General features: G+C 32.8%; 1 protein-coding gene across 10 annotated transcripts in view; it reads right to left on the bottom strand.

The window, feature by feature from the left end:
- The window catches only part of CNOT2 (CCR4-NOT transcription complex subunit 2), a 118,679-nt gene that overhangs the window by 2,487 nt on the left and 93,246 nt on the right, over positions 1-22,946 (bottom strand). For 8 of the 10 annotated variants that reach the window (XM_036119299.2, XM_036119297.2, XM_036119305.2 and 5 more), the window contains 11 exons: positions 21,586-21,733; positions 20,668-20,850; positions 18,270-18,349; positions 15,285-15,410; positions 13,366-13,490; positions 12,283-12,403; positions 12,035-12,191; positions 9,011-9,072; positions 8,873-8,922; positions 6,861-6,961; positions 4,905-5,049 (listed from right to left, as the gene is read on the bottom strand). In XM_036119299.2, the coding sequence (XP_035975192.1) occupies positions 4,905-5,049; positions 6,861-6,961; positions 8,873-8,922; positions 9,011-9,072; positions 12,035-12,191; positions 12,283-12,403; positions 13,366-13,490; positions 15,285-15,410; positions 18,270-18,349; positions 20,668-20,850; positions 21,586-21,733 (1,298 nt within the window). The remainder of the gene's footprint in view (positions 1-4,904; positions 5,050-6,860; positions 6,962-8,872; positions 8,923-9,010; positions 9,073-12,034; positions 12,192-12,282; positions 12,404-13,365; positions 13,491-15,284; positions 15,411-18,269; positions 18,350-20,667; positions 20,851-21,585; positions 21,734-22,946) is intronic. The other 2 variants (XM_078076282.1, XM_078076284.1) reach the window with 2 other exon arrangements.

Genomic DNA, 22,946 nt, shown 5'->3' with positions numbered 1-22,946 from the left:
CTTAAAGAAGAGACACTGTAATGACTTTAATTTAAAAAGGTTCACTTTATAGGACAGAGTAACTAAGGCACGTAGGTCATTTGCTTTTCATTAAAACTAGCAAACTCCAGAATCACCATCGTCCCCCTTATGCACTGTGTAGGCACCGCTCTCTCCCTTCCTACCCCTAAATTTTAAAAGCAATTTATTGCCTGGCTTAAGAAGCATATCAAAATGAGTGAAGAAAATATCTTCTTGTTATATCACTCTTTAGAAATTAAAATTGGCAATTTAGTTCCAAAGTATGTGTAGTTGCAGGGTAAAAAGTCTATTTGTAACTAACAAATCACAGGCCCCACTAAGTTACATAAATTAAATTTTGTTCAGTTATCCTGTCCTTGTCATTGTACATTGGTGAACTACACAGTATTATTAGAATTTAAACTGGAGTAACTTCATCAGTGCACATATTTTCCCCCTACATATTAAAAGAAAAAGATCAGTTTAAACCTAGGGAGCATAATAAATATTTTAATATAATTTAAAAACTCATATATCAGAGATTCAGAAATTAAAGTCAAATTTTGTCTTCCTTTTTCTTACATCATTGTTTTGGTCTTCTATGTATTTTTATTCTTCTTAAAATATGTAAATCTTACAATATATTCTGGTATCTCTTTGTTCCCTTTGTTGGTACCATCTCTTTTACACATTTGTTATATGTACACACACGTCACACATGCACACCTCTTTATAACCAGTAGGGACAAAAATAGTAGGTCTGTTTTGTAAACCACTACATACTGCCTAGAATATAGTGCCATGCCCCTAGCAGGTATGTAATTAATGGCTGATGAATTAATAAACACAAGTTTTTTTCATTTGTTTTAGGAACAAAACATTACAGTTTTATGATTTAAAAGGCTATAAAATGTTTTAGATACTTTTTAAAAACAACTGTTAAAGTTATTTTTCTATTAATCAAATTAGGCAACATATTCTCAAGAGGTCACTGTAAGCAGAACTGAAATACATGTACTGGATTCAGATAATCAAATGAAATTATTACAAAAGCATTCATGTAATCACTGATCGAATTACACAGAGAAACATACACTGCAGGAATATTTTCTCAAATTCTCAAAAATGTCAGCTTTCTCTTACCTAAGATAAATCCTCCAATTTTAGGAAGCTGCCAACTATCTTAAATATACTTATTAGAAATAATTTTTTTACTACTTTGAAGAAAAGTACATATTACTGATTAAAATATAAAGATATACTAATACTAATGTGTACCAGTGAAATTAATGAAAAAAAATCACATTTATATCAGGCTATGATATTATAAAAAATTCTAAGCATTAGAAATACTATTCAGTGTTGGATCCACAAGGTGAAGTCAGGCTGAAAGAATTCTTCAATTTTTAAGTCTTTAGTTTGAGAAAGCTATTGATCATACAGCAGCCTACATCACCTGAAAATTCTGTTGATGAAATTATTTAAAAAATTCTACTCATTAAGAATATATATAATCCAGGGGTGCCTGGGTGGCTCAGTTGGTTAAGCGGCTGCCTTCGGCTCAGGTCATGATCCCAGGGTCCTGGGATCGAGCCCCACGTCGGGCTCCCTGCTCAGTGGAGAGCCTGCTTCTTCCTCTCCCTCTCCCTGCTGTTCTGCCTACTTGTGCTCTCTCTCTCTCTGTCAAATAAATAAAATCTTTAAAAAAAAAAAAAAAAAGAATATATATAATCTGAATGACCACTATTTTTAAATTAGTGAGATACTGAGTAATTCTAGCTAAATTACAAATGATAGACCACATAGCCTGCTGACAAGTCAAGATTATTTAAAAGGGGAGAATAAACACAGTGTCAAAATTTTTATGTATACATTATTAACATACAAAAAATACTTTAATGGGCTGGATCCTAGAACTCAGAGTTACGGAATTTTCACGGGTAAAAAATACTTCCGATTTAAATCATCGAATTTCTTATTAACAATTCTTCAAATCTCTGAAAATACTAAGTAATCTGCAAAACAGAAAGAAAGAACCTCATACAAGACATTGTGAGATGGAGACCTGACGACAGTCTAGATCAGGTCAATACTTTTCAAAGACAACATGATAACATCAAGCTATTACTTATAATACTAATTCAGACTGTAGGCTTCTTACAATGAGCTGAAGTTATTTAATAATGCATGTTCTTTACCTGTGAGTAGTAAACCACATCCACTTTACAGGTGGGGACTTTGAGGTTTACTTGGGACATGGCATTTTAAAGGCTTTTCTGTAGTCTGATAAATTGTTAATACATTATAAATGGAACTAAATGTCTTAATTCCTAAACAATTTGAGAAAACACTGAAAACATCTTTAAAACAAACAAAAAACCAGGAGCCATTGTGAAAAGTTTATTCTGTGAATACAACTTAAGTTTTAAAGTTCATGAATCTGTATTTTAATATAACAAGAGTAAGCTATATATAATACTTAATAGAAACAAATAATTCTGCTTGCTTTCATCATTGTGAAAATAATTTTGATGAAAAGTGTCAGTGCCAGTGGCCAGCAATTACCTCAAAAGAGATTTCTTAAACAGTTTAATGATATATCTCAAATTTTATTTTCCAACTTCAGAGCTAAAAATTATAAAGGTAAAGGTTAAGACAAAGCTCAACTGTACAGGAGATCAGATAAAGTTGGGGAAAATTATATATGCACACTACATATTTACACACACACACACACACACACACACACACTTTTCTTTAAAATGACATGTATCTGACTGGGGAATTGATTTTTATAGGAAAGTAAAAGGGCCTATTAATGTTTAAGTTGCTTCTGAATATTTTGTGGAGAGAAAGTAGTACTGGAAACCTTTTTCACATAAGAAAATCTGTCCTATATATTGAACTAAAACTTAACTAAAATGATACATCAATCTACTACAAACATCCTTTTTGCATATAGAAGTTTGGAATAACTTACAATGATATTGAGCAAAAAGCTTCAAATTGAATGGAGAAAACTTCAGTTATTACTAACAGACTCTTTTCCCCCTCCAAAGACACATTCTTCTCTCCTGTACAATCAACTGACTGAGAAGTTCTCAAAGTATGGCTCCAGACAAAGATCAGCAAAATCATTGGCATCACTTAGGAAATTGTTAGAAATGCAAATCCTCAGGACCCATCCATAGACATTATTAAATCAGAAACAATGGAGGTATGGCTCAGCAACTTGTGTTTTTAATAAGTCTGCCAGGTAATTCTGATGCAAGCTCAAGTTTGAGAACCACTGACCTGACCTAACAACAGTTACAATTTTTCCATCTTTGAAGAAGAGTAACAAGCTGTAAGAACACAGATGATAAAAACAGCAACAAACTACAACTACTCCCATGTATCAAATACCCAACATATACGAAGCACTGTACTCAGCGTGTGTGTGTGTGTGTGTGTGTGTGTGTGTGTGTGTAAAATCTCATTTAATCCTCATGACAATCTAGAAGCAAATATGATTTCGATTTAAAAGATAAGGAAGCACGCATGGAAAAGAAACTTGCAAATGGTCAAAGCATAAACAGCTGAAACAGGAGTTAAATTCAAATCTACAATACAAAGGCTTTCTACCACACTATATTTCTTAACAGGTAACATACATAATGTCTCCTGTACTATTTGTAATGAATGTAATTATTTCTACTTAAAAGGTCAGATCATGGATCTACCTTTTAAAATCAAGATATGCATATTAATTATCATTGTTAAAATAACTCAAATACAGTATGGTGGTCTATGGACTCGGTCTGAGAAGTAATGACATTTACCACTGACAAACACCCAAAAGTAATAATAAAAAAAGATTTAACCTCTTCTATGTGTCTTGTCTGGTGTTTTTACTTGGGCACATCTTTTCCTATTTCTTTTTTCAAGTTTTATATGAAATCTTGTGATGTAAAACATTTTTGTGATAAAGATCTGGTAAGCATTTTACATTGTCATGTTAAAATGTTTTAACTTCTTATTTAGTAAAGTTGACTCAAAAGACAAAAAAGCCCAAACCAACAACTAAAGAATCATCCAATGGACTAGTTGTCAAGAAATATTTTTCTTCCGTTTAAATTTATTGAGAATAAACAAAACTAACTCTTTAGTTTTTAATCCTAAGAATCTTCAATGGAAAAGGCATTCAGAGCAATCTTGGAGTTATGAAATCAGATGCTGGTTAGACTCTCTACTAGGGAGCACTAAATGCATACATTCAAGATACTACATAAAACGTGAAATATGCTATGAGACTAATGAAAATTTTGCACATCAGACAGTTAAATAGGTGTTTTTGTGAGGAGAAGTTGCAAAACAAAACATAACAACCAACTTTTTCCACAGTCCTCTTCCCTCCAATATTCAGCATACTAGTCATAGGAACAATCAAGGTTAATGCTTACAATTTTCTTTCTTTGTATCACTTGCAAATAAAAATCAAGTATCTTTCCTGCAATGAGTGCAAGTGTTTTAAAAAGCCTATTATCTGTTTATAGAACAGTTTTAGGAAAATCTCCTACTTTGCTTAAAGTAATAAGAATACATGACTGGGATTGCAAGAAGGTGATCTTTATTTTACAACTGAGTAGACACAAAAATGTTTCAAATGTTACCAAGGCTTGTGAAAAATTACAAGATTTCTTACCAAGTTCATTTTCCTAACTATGGGTGAAATGAGTTGTTTCCAGATACTCTCCTAAAGTTTAAATCAAGCCAAGGAGGTGAGGACAAAAAAACTTATTTAGCAAGTATCTGGCACATTATTGGAATGGATGTATTGGTACATATAAACAGATAAAAGAGGATACTTCTTTTTAAAATCTAGATTTATACATTTACATATTTGCACATGGAAAAAAATATACCTTAGCTACTTTCCTCCAGTTAAGACAGTCAAAGAAGTAATATGTTCCCCTCTCATATGTATTGGTTTTCATTGTTGGCTCCATGCCTGGTGCCCTGGTAATCCATACTCGTTCTTCTTTGTGGTATCTCCAATCACGGTTAAAACTTCAATTTTTAAGAGAAAAAGACAATTAATTTTTCCTGTGGCTCACACATCAAACATTTTCTACATTTTGTAAAATTCTTCTCAGAAAATACATAAATATGGATGCTTCTTTACCCTGACTTTGTTATTAAACACAACCTGAGTGAAATAAATATAGGAAAAGAATCCCTTAATTTGTCCAGAAACCACACTCGTTAATTAATATACACATCTTTATTTAACTGAAGAGACTTTTTATGCAAACATAGTAATAGATCTTAAAAGCTCTATGAGCAATGTGATAAAAACTTAGGCAGACCAAATAAAGATACATTGTGTTCCAGAAACTTCACTCCTTTTTCGTTCTTCTTAACATTCAATAGAAATTGAGATATCTATTAAAACGAACAAAAAACCCAACTACTTGTATTATTTTATAAGGAACAAAATACAGTCTTTTTATCTATTTAAATTCACACAGTTTTATAACTATGTTGAAAATAGAATATCCATATTAAAAATTCTTAATGAACGTATTACTTTTTTTAATTCAAATCTCATTGATCCTAAATTTTCAAAAGCCAAAAGGATATCCATTAGAATTCATGCAAGAATCAATGAGGATTTACTATCACTTGTAAACTGGAGAAGTAACATCCAAAGGAGGTAAAAGTACCAGAAAAAACATGTCTGGTAGAACAAACCTCCATGTAAACAAATACCTTCCTACTAATACAGTGAGATAATTTTTAGACATAAATAAGATGTGAGACAGAACTGCCAATAATGGATAGATGAATAACTAAATGAATTTATTTACTTATGAATAAATTAAAAGGAACAGGTAACAATTGCTATGTTACAAAGAATGAGGGCACATGGGAGAAAACAAATTCTCAATAGAGAAATAAAAAAACAATTTATTATCAACACAGTGAATTTTACATTTTTATGTATCTGATCGAAGGCCATTTATAGAAATGTTATAAAGAATATTATAAAATACTTAAATCTGTAAAAACTAGGTCTCTCAATCATAATATCCTAATTTTCTTTTTGTAAGCTCTACGCCCAACGTGGGGCTTGAACTCACGACCCCAAGATCAAGAGTCACATGCTCTACCAACTGAGCCAGACAGGCGCCCCATAACATCATAAATTTTTAATAACAATTTACTCTAGTAAACATGATTATTAGAATAGTCTATTGGTAACAAAATATATTACCAATTGGATATATGAGAAATGACACAAAATTTTTATTCTTAGAGCATCAGGTAAAAACAGAAATGCTCAGGAAAAAACATCCAATGGACCAACTTCTTAACACTAATTTATTTAAGTTGGCCAACAGGCTTCTGATAACGAATGTGGACTTCATCAACACTTCAAAACACACAAGATGTATGCAGTGCCTTGCCCATATAATACTTAATAGATGTGCATTAATGATGAAATTCACTATCATTAACATACGTGGTTCCACAAGAAGATGAGCCACAGTTATGAACCATATCTTATACTTCACATATTTATAAAAATTAGATTCACCAAATTCATGAGTCAATTCTGTCTTCTTACACATTTAGGATTATTTAAATCTGAAATAATTCTTTTTATGTATACAGTGACCACTAACCATGGTAACATAAACTTTCAATCTAAATTAACTTTATTTTACTAAATGTAAAAACAAACAACTTATTTCTTGATGGAAATATTTCCACTTTAAGAACAAAAGAGAAACCACAGCTATCATGTAAAAGAAAACCTTTCAGAATAAACAAGATCCACTATAATACAAAAGTGTTTAAAAATACTTTGAACATACAGCTCTACTGCAGCTAAAAGTTGTAATACGTCTCCTCCATTCATGTAATAGAGATAGAAGAGCAGGTCTTCTCCATATCGGCCAAGTTTTATTGCAGCCAGCTGGAAAAGAGAAATCAATGATTCTGAAGTGTAAAATAAGTTTGAAAACCCTAACATAATGCTACCACTGAAGTAAAAATAAAAAGATAAACAGAAACTCTTTTCTTTGTAGCAGATAACCGTTATTACATGATTTCGCAGGTAGTTATGATTTTAAGGGAGAGTTTTACCATTTAAATAACTGAAGTCACTTAACAATTATTTCTGGTACATCTATTTTATGTACTAATAGGATAAAAAGCTATATAAAAACTTCTAACCAAAACCAAATGCTGTTTTACTTGAGGGCTTATTAATACCCAACATGGTAATAATAGTTGAACCAGTGTTCAGAGATGCAGGACTTATATTCAAGAACCGGTTCCATTATTTACAAATATGACCATGTCGAAGTTATTTAATGCCTATGAACTTCCATATAAGATGCAGAAATGAGACCTACAAGGTTACTAAGAACGTAAATGAAATTGATAAAGTGTCTGTATATGAATGTACCTTAAAGAATGCCTGATACATAGGAAACTTGTAAGAAATGTTAGCTGAATCTACATCGAACAGTGATTCACAAATCAGTTGGTTATATATTTTTAGCAAATCACAGACGGTAAATACAAAAATCATAAAAGGATAGCTCTTTATTTTGTTTAAATGGATGACTAAAAGATGATTGCCTTACATGCTTCCATAAAGCAGAAACATTAACTACCAACCAAACTATAAAACATTGAGTTTAATAGTCTTGAAATCTTGTATTAGGATAAACCTTTATTTAAAAGCTCATCAAAATGAAAACACTTTTATCTCTTCACCCAATTCTGTACTGAAATGTCTATTTAACTGTTACACAATCTCGGAATATAATTTTTCTCTCCATTCATATTATCCCCATTCAAGCAGCAGTTTTGAAGGTAACAAATTCTCCTAAATCAGTATTTCTTAAATTGTCCTAAGAAAAGGTTCTGGAACCCTTAGGTAATTGGAGCAAAAAAGCTCTATCTACGGTGGAGGTGGCAGAAAAATCACACAGTCCACAAACAGAAAAAATTAGTTCTATCTCATACATCTTGTCTTCCATTTACTCAAGTATTAAAAGACATATTGAGACATATCTCTATACTTGTCTGTCCACAAAATCAACATCCACTTGACCATGCAACTGCATGGTACAGACACAGAACACCATCATTTTAATATATGTTTTATATATTTATGAAATTATTTTATATTTATATATAAATATATAAGACATTAGATACATATGTATAACATAATTTTTAATAAATGATATCCTTCCTCAAGGCCAAAATCTAGGGACACAATTTCTAACAGAAATGAACACCTAATTAGTTCTTTCTCCTAAACAAAGTATTTACCATTTTCTTTTTTAGAGTAAAACAAAAGATTAAAACTGTAATCTGTTAATAGTTACTTTACAACTAGAATTTTGGGTAATTTAAACATTTTAAAAAGCCAAATGTCATAGTTTTTAAATACGTATTTATATACTGTTCCATTGAAAACACTATCTACGGCATTTGTAAAAAAAAATATTTTATTGATAAGGGCATAAAATGAGAATATCAGAAGGAAATTTATCATATTTTCCCAACACAGTTTATTCTCATCAATCATAGTTATGCTGTTATTAATAACTCCTAGAAAAATTTTAACCAGCCCTACCATTGTTTTGTTTTTAAAACATATTCTTTAAATATAACCCAGGATCTCATCAAAACATTAAGATAAACAAAAATAGAAATAAAATTGTTTTATGTAACTGATGGACACATGAAAGCATACCCCTGAAACCACTAATTATTTCAAAAAATTTTACGCCATCTGAACTGAAAAACAGTGCCTGAAAAATAGATACATTCATGCTGACTGAGGAGAATAATAAACTACACTCACCTTATCCCTAATGTGAATGTTCGTTAAGTACTCAGATGGAACATGGAAGTCTGGATAATAAAATGAAAAAAGCCTTATTAACTGATTCTCAGTTAAAAAATATTTTTAAACGGTCTGAACACAAATAAATTCTCCTACCTATGTCTTGAGGTCGACAAGGTGAAGATGCCCAGGGTGACGCAAATTTGGGGTAGAGATTTCTGAATATGAGGGGAAAAAAAAAAAACAAACACTCTCAAGTCCGAAGTATAAAAAAAGATTTCAATTTTTATTTCAGGAAATCAGGAAAAACAATGACTTCGAAAGTAAAATGAGCACCTTTACTTCTAATTTCTTTTCATGTGCTTACTATGACTTACACAGCAGAAAAATGAAACAAGGTTAACTAGGTGTATATATATGTGTGTATATACCAAGTATATATATTAAGTTATAAATATATATTCACATATATGTAACTTCAACTCAGAATGCTTTAAATTCATTAATAGCATGCCCCCAAGTAAAATTACTTTCCCATTTATATGGCCAGAAAAAAATCAGTAATTATTAAAAGCAAATACTGAGTGCCTATTATATGCCTGGCACTGTTCTAGGTGTTTTGGCTACATTAGCGAACAGAACAAAGGTAACGGACAACATGAAACTTATTTTTTTTTTTTTTAAAGATTTTATTTATTTATTTGACAGAGAGAGACACAGCGGAAGAGGGAACACAAGCAGAAGGAGTGGGAGAGGGAGAAGCAGGTTTCCCGCGGAGGAGGGAGCCCGATGCGGGGCTCGATCCCAGGACCCTGGGATCATGACCTGAGCCGAAGGCAGACGCGTAACGACTGAGCCACTCAGGCGCCCCTGAAACTTATTTTCTGATTGAGGATGACAGATTAGAGGGAGGCAGACAAAAATAATTTGCATAATAAATAATATTCCATGTTCATGGAGGGGTAGAGATGGGAGATTAGTTGCATTAAATAAAGTAGTCAGGTTAGGTCTCATTTAGAAGATCAGATTTGAACAAAGATTTGAAAAACATGAGGGAGTGAGCCATATTAACTATCTGGCAAAACACTATTCTAGTCAGAGGGAATTGCTAGAGTAACTAAGGCTGGGATATGACTGATATGTCTGAGGTACAGCAAGAAGGCCAGTGAAGCTGGAACAGAGTGAACAAAGGGAAAAGCCATGGGGGGGGGGAACGAGAACATGCCTGTAGAGATAAACAGGCCTATAAAGATTTTAGTTTAGTTTTTTTTTTTTAAGATTTATTTATTTATTTGTCAGAGAGAGAGAGAGAGAGAGCGAGCGAGCGTGCAAGCACGAACAGGGGGAGCAGGCTCCCTGCTCAGCAGGGAGCCTGATGAGGGACTCGATCCCAGCACCCTGGGATCACAACCTGAGCCAAAGGCAGACGCTTAACTGACTGAGCCACCCAGACATCCCAAGATTTTAGGTTTTTAATCGTAATGAAACCACAAACCCTCATTGAGCACTGCACAAAAGATTAACCTATTCAGAAAGGATGGTCCTGGCTCCTATATAAAGAAGAGACTGTGAGGGACACCGAGAGAATCAGGGACACCCAGTGATTGGCTAATGGAATAATCTAGGCAACGATTCAAACCAGAGTGGCAGCAGTTAAAAGCAGTAAGAAGCATGCAGCAACAAATCTACTACGTCAAACATTGCTGACAGGTCAAGGAGGATAAGTTCCTACAAGCAACCACTGAATTTAATAACATAGAGATCATTTGATGACCTCGATGAGAGTAGTTTTAGTGAAGTGGTGAGGCAAAATCCTAACTGAAATGGATTTAACGGAGAATGGGAGAAGACAAGTGGGAGATGTAAAGATGGCTTTTTTGAAGAGTTTTGCTCTCCAAGAAATAAGAATAAAGAAATAAGGGCAGTTAACTCATTGAAGTTAGATAAGAAGGCATTTTATTAACTTTATAAAGGAAGTAATAAAATATTTGTATGCTGATGGAAATGACCCAACAAAAGTGCAAAAATTGTTAGAGCCATGTCCTTGAGTTTTCAAGAGACATTTTAAGTAGAAAGCATGGATCAACTATAGCAACAGGGTGGAAGACAAGAATAAGGTGGGTACAGATAGTAGTAGATAGACAGATTTGGTGGTAGGACTATGCTGACATTCTCTTCTGATTATTTCCATCTTTCTTAGCAAACTAGAAATAAAAACGCAAGGTCTTAATTCTACACCTGAAACTAGTATTAAACTGTTAACTAACTGGAATTTAAATAAAAACTTGGGGGGGAGAAAAAAGCAGCAAGGTCTTCATCTGAGAGTAAGGACAAGGAAAAAGGTAATGAGGTGTTTCAAGAGACAGTGTGAAATAGCTGCATAGGAGAATAAAAGAATGAATGGACAAGGCAAGCCAGTTATGAGTGGCAGAATTAAGGGCCCACTTCTGAAGTTCCTGGCCATGAATGTGAAATGAGACCAGGCAGTGAAGCTGTGTGGTTTTCTCTAGCCGGGTTCAGTAGCAGAGGTCAAGAATGGAAGTCAGAGTATAACCAGGGTTGTAGTTTCTGCCATGCAATCATGACAAAGAGCAAAAGAGGGGCAAAGTAGCCAAGAGTATATATAAATAAACAATTATGAGTGACCACAGAATTTAACTGGATAAGAAGGAAGTGAGTTCTTCTCAAGGGAAGAGAAGGATGCTGAAGAACAGTGAAAAGATAGAAGAATCAATGGATTGAAGATCCCAAGGAGTCAAATGATTATAGGAGCCAGAACTAGAGGGAGAAAGATGGAAAACAGGAAGTGGCATGGGAGCACAGATAAAATTATAGAGAAACTGAAGTTATTGATAATGGCAAAGTCAAAAGGATGATTAAATATGTAAGTAGCTGAGACATGGTGGAGAGTAAGATTTTTGGAGGTGAAAAACTCAACAGCCCAAGATTTCAGGAATCGGGAAGGATTATACATGTGTATTCTGAAACTGCCAAAGAGGAATGATATTGTCAAGCGACAGTGATCCAGGAGCTAACATGAGAGGATATGACCCAAAGAGTCAAGACATAACAGCAACAATGAGTGGCTGTAGGTGATACAATCTGATTACATGAATTAAAAACTAGAAATCTGCAAGTAGGTATTATACACAAATGTGGAAAAAAAGAAAAAAAACTTACTCAGGAGAGTTCAGATTGAGGCCTAATGTTGTTAAGTCACTTCCTAATGCAAGATGTACCATTCCTGGGTCCGTCTCTGCTGCCCTGATAAATGTTAACAGGCCAATCATTCCAAATTGGTCCGTCACCATCCCTTGAGGAATGTTAGTAACCCGACCTGGATAAGAACAACACAGTAATTTTATCTTTAAGGAAAAAGCAAAGAAATGAATTCTATAATATCTCTGACATATTTTATAGAGTCCCACCATCAGGTAACACCTGGATCCCTTTTTTCTGCTGGTTATTATTTTGTGTTGTTGAACTTTTATCTCCAGGGAATTTGGGTCCATCTGTACTTGAAGCTGTCTTGCCAGATGTATTCAAATTCTAACATGAAAAAAATAAATGTGACATTAAAATTTGTTAAGTGTAAAAATTTCAAGTTCACATATTAGTTACCATTCTATTCATTCTTTATTATATTTAAACTGGTAGTAAATTATTACCTGTTTTTCAAGTTCTACATGAAATTTTTTGTTTCCACAACTGTCCCATGGTTTAAGAATAAATCCTGTATTTTACACATTTGAGTATTTAAAGGACAAGAAATATATGGAAAATATTCTTATTTATCTCAGATCTTCGGTCATAGAAAAAACATATCTCAGAACTTTATGCTTCAAGTTTCACTCTTCAGTACTTTATTTTTTTTATTTTTATTTTTTTTTTAAAGTACTTTAATTTAGAAGAGAAAATAATATAGTATGTTGCCTATAATATCAGCATAAAAACCTCGAGGATAAATTAGAATAAACTTTTAAAATTCATATTTAATTCTTACCCAATAATCTTCTTTATCAATTATTTTAACAATATATACAAACTCCCATCACACAAAAAAAGCTATTTTCAGTGAAATGTGGAAGAAATAAACACATTTGTTAAGTCAGAAAGAGGAAGCTGAGTTGGCTGAATCAACACAGGAATAAAAATGTGTATAAAGATTCTTCAAGGAGAAAACTTACTCAAGAAAAACACAGCTCCTTAGAAGGCTATAATATCAAACTTCATGGGATCCAGCTGACAGGGACTACAATAAAAGTCTAAATTAACTCTGAGAAGTTCAACAGAAATTTGCAAACCTATATGAAATAGGAAAAAAATAGGCTATCTTCTAAGTTATAAAGGTTTTCCACATTCTTCAGAAGTTAGATTATTACAGATATTCAAGATAAACAATTTTGTAATAGTTTAGTAAGTCCTTAATACAGTCTATAAAACTGTTAATACAAGAGAAATCTGAAGGGAAAAAACTACATCATTCACATACGTAATTCTCAATTACTTACAGATTTACTGTCATCATTACTTGATGTTGGATCTTTATAGCTGGAACCAGGTAATGCTGGAAAATCTTCGTTGTGTATTGAGAAGTCCTGGGATTGCTCATTTGCTGGTTTTGTTACCATTCCAACTATGTAATAAAAATAATCCAGAGAATTGCAATTCATATTTATGGTATTTTTCTACAAATTATAAAAAATTAACTTTCCTCATGATAATGTACCAAAAGGATTTTTTTAAATTACACTATGAAAGCACACTTCAAAAAATTAGTATTCAGGATAACAATGAAGAACTAAACTTTTATATACTGATTAATAACTCAATATACAAAATAATACAAGGGAAGTTAAGTGGTAATCCTATAATTCTAAATCTAATGTCATTTATAGATGCTTAAAAACATAATTTGGTATTGGTAATAGTTATCAAAATTTTTGGTTTAAAGCTTGATTTAAATATTTGACTATTATAAACACCAGTTAATTGTCAAATACAAATGAACAAAATAAATTTTAAAAGAACATGTCAGTATTCTACTTGAAAGTGACTTACAGAGTGAGCAAATTGCAATCAATTATAAAACAACTCCATATTATTTCAGATTTTCTTGGACTCCATGTAATAGATGTAAAACATGCAAGAACTGGGAAGTAATCCTCCCACTATACTTGGCATTAGTCAGGCCCTTATTGGAGAACAATATCCAGTTTGGGGCTCCACAATTCAAGAACGATATGGAGAAACTAGAGTTGGTCCAAGGAGAGCAACGGGAATGATTAAAGGGATGAAAAAATGGACCTATGAGGAAAGGTTAAAAACATTAGAGTCTGAACTGAGAATCAAGTAGCTAGGTACTCAACTTCCAGGGCAGATCATTCTTTTGTTATTTTTGGAAGACTAATTTGGAAGCTTTAGAATATTAACAATATATTTTTCCCTTCTTCACATATTGTTTTCTGTATTAATATTCTGAAAGGCAAAGAAATCCTTCTTGGATGAAAACAGGAAAAAACAGTTATCTTAGAAAAGTTATGAACTGATCCCTCTACACTGTTTCTACTACTGTTATCTACCAGATTCTCCCAAAAGGGAACAACTATGTGCAATGGATGAAAAGAATATGGCTGCATTGCTGTTATATATAATTTTCATGTCTAAATTGTTATTGCACACATTTCATGCCCCCCCCTTCACTTAGCCAAATCCATTAGAGACAGTGACAAAGGGTTTTAATTGTGACCAAGAGTCTACATAAACTATCCATGACCCATTAGCCAGTGGTTTTCGACAGAAGGCAATTTTTTCTCCCATGGGACATTTGTCACTGTCTGGAGACACCTATGATTGTCACAATGATGGGGAGGGGGGTATTGTTGGCACCAAGTAGGCAGAAGCCAGGGATATTGCTAAACATTCTATAATGCACAAAACAGCCCCCTATTTACAAGGAACTATCTGACCCAAATGTCAGCAGTGCGGAGGTTAAGAAACTGGCTTAGAAAAAATCTTCCAACGTGTGGTCAGTCATTATTAATCACTAAGAATGTAGAACTGTGTGATTTAAAAAGTGTGTGATGAATTAAGAGAAAAGACAGACCACAAATAATCATTAAGGTGTACTAAGACAAATGCCACAAGAAAATAACCTCTGAATACCAATGAGGATTTCCTTTTGGGGTTTTGGTACAAACTGTTTTCCCCTTTAACTTTGCTACCATGGTATTCTGGGAGGAAAACGCACTTTGCATATAACAGCTCTGACAAAACTATACTACTCTGATTAGAAAACATATATGTGTATGTACACACACACACGCACATGCATATAAATGGGTATGTATGTGTGTGTGTGTGTGTGTGCACGCGCGCACGTGTGTGCAATGGAAAGTTTCCATTTGCCATCATTAAAAAGCTTAATTACCATAAGGAGCTCTTCCAGCCAAGGGGTTTATTAATGGAGTTGGGTTACCACTTCCTTCCCTTCTGTTTCGGTCTGCTAATGCTGGAAAATCTGAAAGGTCCAATCCTGTCACATTTTCGCTTCCATCTAAATAATGAGAAAGAACATTAGTTATTGATTCTACAAACATTTTATTTCAAATAAGCTCTATGCCCAATATGGGGCTTGAACTCACGACCCAGAGACCAAGAGTCACATGCTCTACTGACTGAGCCAGCCAGGCACCCAGATTCTACAAACATTTTAAGGAGAGTATCAAAGACCAACCATAAAATAATTTGAAATGACAGTACCTTCTTCCTAAATAATGTACAGCACTGTACTAGGTATGTGTAGTTGTACAATAAACACGTGAACTGATTTCACGCAAAAGAATTTCATGAGTAATTCAGCAAAGCAGTATGTAGCTAGCATAATAAAAATCTCAAATCCTAGAGACCTATGTATGACAGACAATAAGGAGTAAGGTAGTACATTATGTCCCCTGTGAAGGGTGGCACTCTAAAGTTATAGCTTGTTAGCTAACAAGAGAGAGATTGTTGTGATAGTTGTGATGTAACGGCTCTTTTCATTATATCCAGAAGCGGAGGTAGTATCTGGATGCTTGAGCTTTAGTTATACACAGGTATGGTAATGACAGTGCCTCTTGCAAATGACCAGAATCATATCTGAAACACAGGCAGTGGAAGCAGAAACTCTAAGGACTTCTGTCCTGTGACCTACTTGTCCCATTACACAAATGTGTGTGAGCGTGTGTGTGTTTTGCAGTTAGGGAGTATAAGCAGGGTGGTATAGACAGGGTATAAGCAGGATTCCCACATCTGGCAAGAGTCTGGGACGCATGGGAATGTGATGCAAAGTCCAGAAGTTTATATTACTTATTACATAGTAGGCGCTCAATAAATATGTATTAAATGAATAAAATTAATTATTGTTCATTTTAAATGAAACAAATCAGCTCGCTTCCATTTAAAAATTAAAATTTAACCCAACATTTCTACTTTACCTATTTTATTTCTTAAAGATTTCATTTTTTAGTAATCTCTACACCCAACGTGGGGCTCAAACTCACAACTCGAAGATCAAGAGTCACATGCTCTACCAACGGAGCCAGCCAGGCGCCCCTCTACTTTGCCTATTTTAATTATCTCCTTCATTTCTTCTCAATTTTTATTATTCTATTCTTACAATCTTATATTCTTAATTTTTAAGAATTTAATTTTCTACCTTAGTTTTAGCCTGCATTATAGCTTTTCTTTAATCTTTGTTTTGTCTAATGTTTTAATGTTTTATACCATTTTCAATTTATTTGGCCTTTCTGTTAAGTTTTAATTTTTCTCTAAGTTCCATAATCAGAAGAATCTCAGAAACTAATTATCTCAAGATTACTTTGTTGATAGAAAAACAATACACTCTATTAACATTCCAAGTCAGGTTACAATTTAAAATTATGAAAACTAAAAGATAAAATCATGCCCATTATTTCTAAACCAATTGTAGTTTATGACCTTTTAATTTTAAAAAGATACTACTACATAAAAAGACAACAGAAATTTATAGTGTTTCAAGTTATAAAAGTAATCTTTCTTGAGTTATTTAATTATAGTTATATAGTTATAAATTAACTATAAGCTCTGAATATATATTAACTTTTAACACACATCTTCAGGTCCTGTAAGATGGAATTTAAAATGGCCATGTTATCTGAGAATAATTGTAACCTAAAAATTAGTTAATAAACCCCCAAGTTATATTTTTAGGTAAAGACTTGGAAACAATTTCCCTAAAATTAGTTAAAATTTAGTTAAAACTGAATTTTAAAAATAATTAAAAAATTTATGGAAGTGTATGAAACCATAATTCAGAATATAAGATGGCATTGTCAGACACATTGTTACTTTATGGTCCATTTAGGGAAAAAAAGTAACTTGCCAATTAAACTATGATACATAGCCTGAATTCAGAGATAATATGAAAAAAGTGTGCATTTCAGAAACAATGGGAATATGGTACTTATAGCATTTTAACACCCTCAACATAAAACTATAATTTTTAAATGCTAAAATTTGGAATTTTAAAGTAATTTGATCAATCTATGCTGCTAAACATATAATAACACTTAAAAATTAAAAGCTCATGGTCACAAATGACATTTCATTACTAAATCCTGTCTCCTGCTTCCACATATGCTCCATTTCACTGATCATTCTTTCCATTTCCTTTATATATAGTTCTCTCTGAATGATCATATTCATTTTTGCTCCTATGGCCATACAACATCTTTTATTTTTCTCAGGAAAGGGTCTGGAGGCAAGGGTGGAAGAGGGTGAAACCTGAAGCAGAAAAGAAACAAAGCCTCTTGTTCTCTTCTCTCTGAAGCAGTTGATAAAAGAAATAAACCAACAGACTGCAGGAATTCAAAATCAGAACTCTATGTAATTAAAATTTACACATAAAACTGGATAAAAAAATCCAAGGGTTAAATGCCAAATTAGTATTATTAAAATTATTAAGAAAAAATTGTTAAGTGCTCCAATATAATTTTAAAGGTTTCTTCAATCTGGGTCTCTATAGCCAGAATACCATACCACTCAACCTAATTTAGACTGTAGTGACGGGACTGAGGCTAGGAAAAGCTCTTGAAGCAAAAGAGATTCTGAGGCATAAGTATAGACTAAGTTAATGTTTAGGCTTTCTCTAGGTGTTAAGGAAATAGTCCTAAAGTTATAACACTATGCTATTACCATGTCAAGTGAAAAAATATATTTATATATCTCTCAACTGTTCACTGAATTAAACCCTAATTCCTGTCAAATTCTCACTAATTAAATTCTACCAATTTAACACAAAAATCCTATAATATTTTAAGACCTGTATGTTGAATTGCTTTATATTTCAAGATCTATCATATTTTTTTATAGGGTACTACCTCCAGAATAAGCTTACCTGTTCCATTAAAAATGTTACTTGATAAGGAGTTATTCATTCCAAATGCCTGATTCCTGTTCATTCCAAATCCAGACATACTGGGTACATAGAAAATAATTTTAGATATACAGTAAGAACACTAACTTTCAGATGAAGAAAAACAAAAGTGTATACTTTTGATCTCCTCATATAAAACAACAGTATGTTTAAAAACAAATACTAATTTTATTTTTCTGAGTTTAACATTTATTTAAAAACTCCCCTGAAGTCCTTCCATGAATAACTGAGAACCAAAATATCTTAAACAGATGATTTAAAAAACAAAAAGCAAAGAATTTACACATAAGCCTTGAGGAAAACAGAGATTAATGGCACTATTTTAGGTACTTGGAGAACCAACTTACTGGATACACTGGCAGAAGTAACTAATCTTAAAAACATGCAGTTTAGGGCATAACTAGTGTTCCTGAATACTTGTTTTCCTTCCACTACTGGGAAAGTGTGCCATTATCACTTTCCATATAAGATCTTCTTTCATACAGAGTCTTCCCCATCTAGAATCAACTCCTCATGGACAGGGCCTATGTCATGGTCATCTCAGCAACCTCTGCCTTTAGCGTTCAGGAGGATAAAACAGGCACTCAATAAATGTTTCGTTTACCTGAATCAAATGGTGATTTTCTTTAACTGAATTTAGTGTTCTAAAAAAACACGTCATTCTAATCTAAATATAGTTTATCTTTCAGCTACTTAAAAGAAAAAGCAAATCTCTCCATAGTACCCTCCATTCTAAATTAATGCACAACTGGTACTTGGTGAACAGTTACAAATGCCTCCCTTTTCTGCACAAGGCTAAACATGAGAGAACAGAAACAAGTCTGAACTTAAAGCAAAGCCAGAAGTAATTAAGAATGTCAGAAAGAGCTGTTAATGCAAATTTTACAGTGAAAGTATGCATCTTTAACATCAAATAATCTGATAAAAGACTGTATCAGTGTTTATGAGTAGGGTTAAACTGTTTGAAGATGACAGGGTTTTTTTGGGGTTTTTTTTGCCTAACTTTGTAAAACTAACTATGGCCAAACAATATTTTCACAAAATATTATGAGCTGGTGAGACAACAAAACTCTAGAGAAGAGTAAGAAAGCCATTAGAAATACTTATTTAATAGCATGTTAGAATTGTTGATATAGGTACCTTCAAACACTGAATAAGTACTAAGGGATAAAAACATTCTATAACAAATACAACTTATCAGTACTAATAAGCAGGGCTATAGAGACCCATGTTTCATTGACAATTTATAAACAATGTATTTTTTAGAAACAATTAAAATGTGAAAAAATATGGAAAGGCAAAATTTAAATATATATTCAATGAACAGCACTATAAGAAAAGATGTGACAAAGTCCAAGAAGTATATGATTAGGAAGCTATCAAGTAGATAAGAATTTTGATGACTCTTTATAAATAATATTTATTTTTAAAATTAAGAGCAGTAAAATTATTAACAGAAATACTCATAAATCTAAATGTAAGAACTAGAACTTATGGGATGAAGATCAAACAGGAAATGTGCTAATAACCTATTTTTAATCCAGATTTTTGCAAGTAGTAGATAAAAGAAAGTGAATTAAATGGGTAAGATGACAGCAAATAGATCAAGATCCTTTTTCCTCATACAGTTCCCCATTTTTAAAAAATTGGCGAAATTAAACACGACTTTTTCAAGATACAAAGCCTTATACTGTAGTCATCATTCTCATATAAATTATCTGAACAGCTTCAAAATCCTAATAAAATAGACAATTGGTCTTCATATTGTCATTATCACTTGCACAGTAAACATATGCAAATAGACAGTGCAAAAAGGAGTGAAAAAGCACAACAGCTCATCTGCTTGTTTTAAATCCCAGAACGTTGACACTATTTTTGAATATTGTAGATGTAGTGTTAAAAAGTCTTTGGTCAAGAAGTCTCCAAAGCACAAAACTGAATTTCAGTTGAAATGGTACTAAACCAAAGCATAAGTGAAGCAAGGCAGTAATAGTCAAACATATCCCTGGTACTGTTCATAAGTCTGGAACTCTTACACATAAGTGGCCAGCCTCATTTAACAGACGAAGCACATATCCACAAAAATCTGCCTGGTGGCAACTTAACAATTCTTTTCTAACAACAACAAAAACCTTTAATGTGCTTTCCAAAATCAAACTGATTTTCAAAAGAACATGTCTTTAAGTCTGGGGAGATTAAAGCTGTAACACGTAACAGAAAGAGAATCTTTGGTCATAAAAATATGATGAAACAAACTTATGACAGAAGCCAAGACTCAAGAACAGAACGCTGAATATGAAAAGGCAAATTTGAAAATACCCAGAAAGACAATTATACACAGTATCAATAAACATCTTACCTGTTCACAGTAAAAGGCTGTCGAGAAGGCTGCTGCTTTGGCATACATATTATGCTTGGCGAGCTTCTGTTGGGGCTACCTAACCCTGAACTGCTCATGCTATTTGTCCTGCTAGGAATTCCAATGCCCTGACCAACCTGGGAGTGGTTCATCATATTCCTAGGATTCATAGGCAAAATACCCCTGAAAAAGAAGTCCATTATACTAAATAAGCTCTCTACAATCACTCATTAAAATTCTCTGTAAATAATCAATTGGCCTAACCCCAGAACCTCAAATATACTTTCAAATTACACTGCTAATTTTCATTAATTTAATTCTTTTGTCTGGTCATTCTAGCTCTTTGAAAAGTCAAACAAACCAACAAGAAATTGGGTAAATTATAGCAGAACTAATATAAGGTGGTATTTAAGATGAGAAAACTACTGGTGTGACTAGGATATAAAATAATACAAATGTATTTCACACATATATTTAAAGTAAGCTCATTCCAAATGTATGTCATTCTACTTCTTCATACTAATATGCATCATCTATGTAATCAATCTTGTTTTATTTTACTCACTAGAGCAATGAATGTGTGTTGAGGGAGCAATAATCATAATTATCTGAGGAATGATTTTAAATTGCACATCCTCTTTTGAGGAAGAGTTGGCTTCTGAAAAAGCTCCCCAGGTGGTGATTAACCCTTGATACCCACCCAGCTGACAACCAGTATGTCAGATGCATGATAAAAACATCTTACACTATACTTATCAATTTGCAATGAAATAAAATGAGCATAGGGTATTAACTTTCTTTTCCTCAGTGAAAGGCACTGAACCAGAAAAATGAAATAATTAGTTATTAAAAAACTAAAACGCTTGCTTACTCTACAAAGATACATCTTGAGAAATATTCTGGTCCATCAATAAATACCTGCTTGGAGATGGAGGCGTGTGAAGTGACATTGTTGGTACCCCTGTTGTTGGCGTGACGTGGCTCGGTAACTGAGTGCCTTGTGATAAGCTGCGATTTAACTGAGGGGTATTGTTGCTCATCCCCCTCATTGGAAGGCCTAGTGCACCTATTAAAAAAATTCAGAAGAAGGAAATTCATTGCCATCAGGAATGAAATTGTTATCCATCTTCTGGAGTTGGCAATTTAAAACATTTTTAAATGACCTAACATGTAATATAATATGCAAATTTTAAATGGATATATTCAATTCACTCCAAATGGACTCTGATTTTAACAAAAATGTTCTAATCTGAAATTTAATATTATGAATGGACATTGCGTTCATATTTCTATCCTCTGTTCATATTTCTATTTTATAATAAACTATGTCTGCCAATGGTTTTAACAAATTAGATGATTTATGTTTCAATGAAAACATTTTGTACAAATATGGCTTTAAGAAATTTGCAATCTTGTGTTTTTATGTTTTAAATCATAACTGAGGTAAACAGACATTTAACCCCACTTTGCTGAAGCAGCTTTAATTTTTATATGATGCTTTTAAAATGCATTTAAGAAATTTCTACTATTTATACATACATATTTCTCAACATTACAATTTTTACAAACCCAACATAAAATGTCAGCAACTGTTAAAAAACTCAAGCTGATATAACTGTAAGAGACAAGAATTTAAAACATTTAAGTTTTCAAAGTACAGTGACCTTCTATATATCTAGTACTCCTGGGGATAGATGCAAAAGGGTGGATGTGTTCCAACAGGTATATTTTACAGACTACTTAAGTTTCACCACTCAGATACAAACCATAAAAAAAAAAATTGGGATAAACATTTCAAAAATGTATGACATACTTCCTAACTTCTATTAATATGAAATATAAATTAATTTCTTAATGATTCAGAAATATCATGGATATCGAATATTCTATATGTTTAGATATCCCCCTAGTCCTTTCATCCCTCAGAGTAAGGATGTCCAGCTGTCACCAGTTATCATATCTGCCTATGGATGCCTCCATTTCCTGACCCACACTTTTTGGTGCTGTTTCTAGTCAGCTGTGAAATAGCCTATCAGTCAACTAAACTTATTCTGAACTGGAAGTTAAATAAAAGTGATAAAGATATAGAGCTAATGAATACATAGATTACTTAAGTGCTAGGGATTTAAAGTGACTTTTTTCTTCCGTTTTTGGTCTAATTCCAGAAGCAAGAATTTCAAGGACATGAATATTTTGAAACTATGACCTCCAAAAAATTGGAGTATATATATATATGTTCTGAATGTTTTACTTCAAGTACCTTTGCAACATTTACCTTT

Source organism: Halichoerus grypus, chromosome 6 (genome assembly GCF_964656455.1).
Source record: "Halichoerus grypus chromosome 6, mHalGry1.hap1.1, whole genome shotgun sequence".
NCBI lineage: Eukaryota > Metazoa > Chordata > Mammalia > Carnivora > Phocidae > Halichoerus > Halichoerus grypus.
Note: the sequence above shows the minus strand (reverse complement) of the source record. Positions and strands in the feature narration are given on the sequence as shown.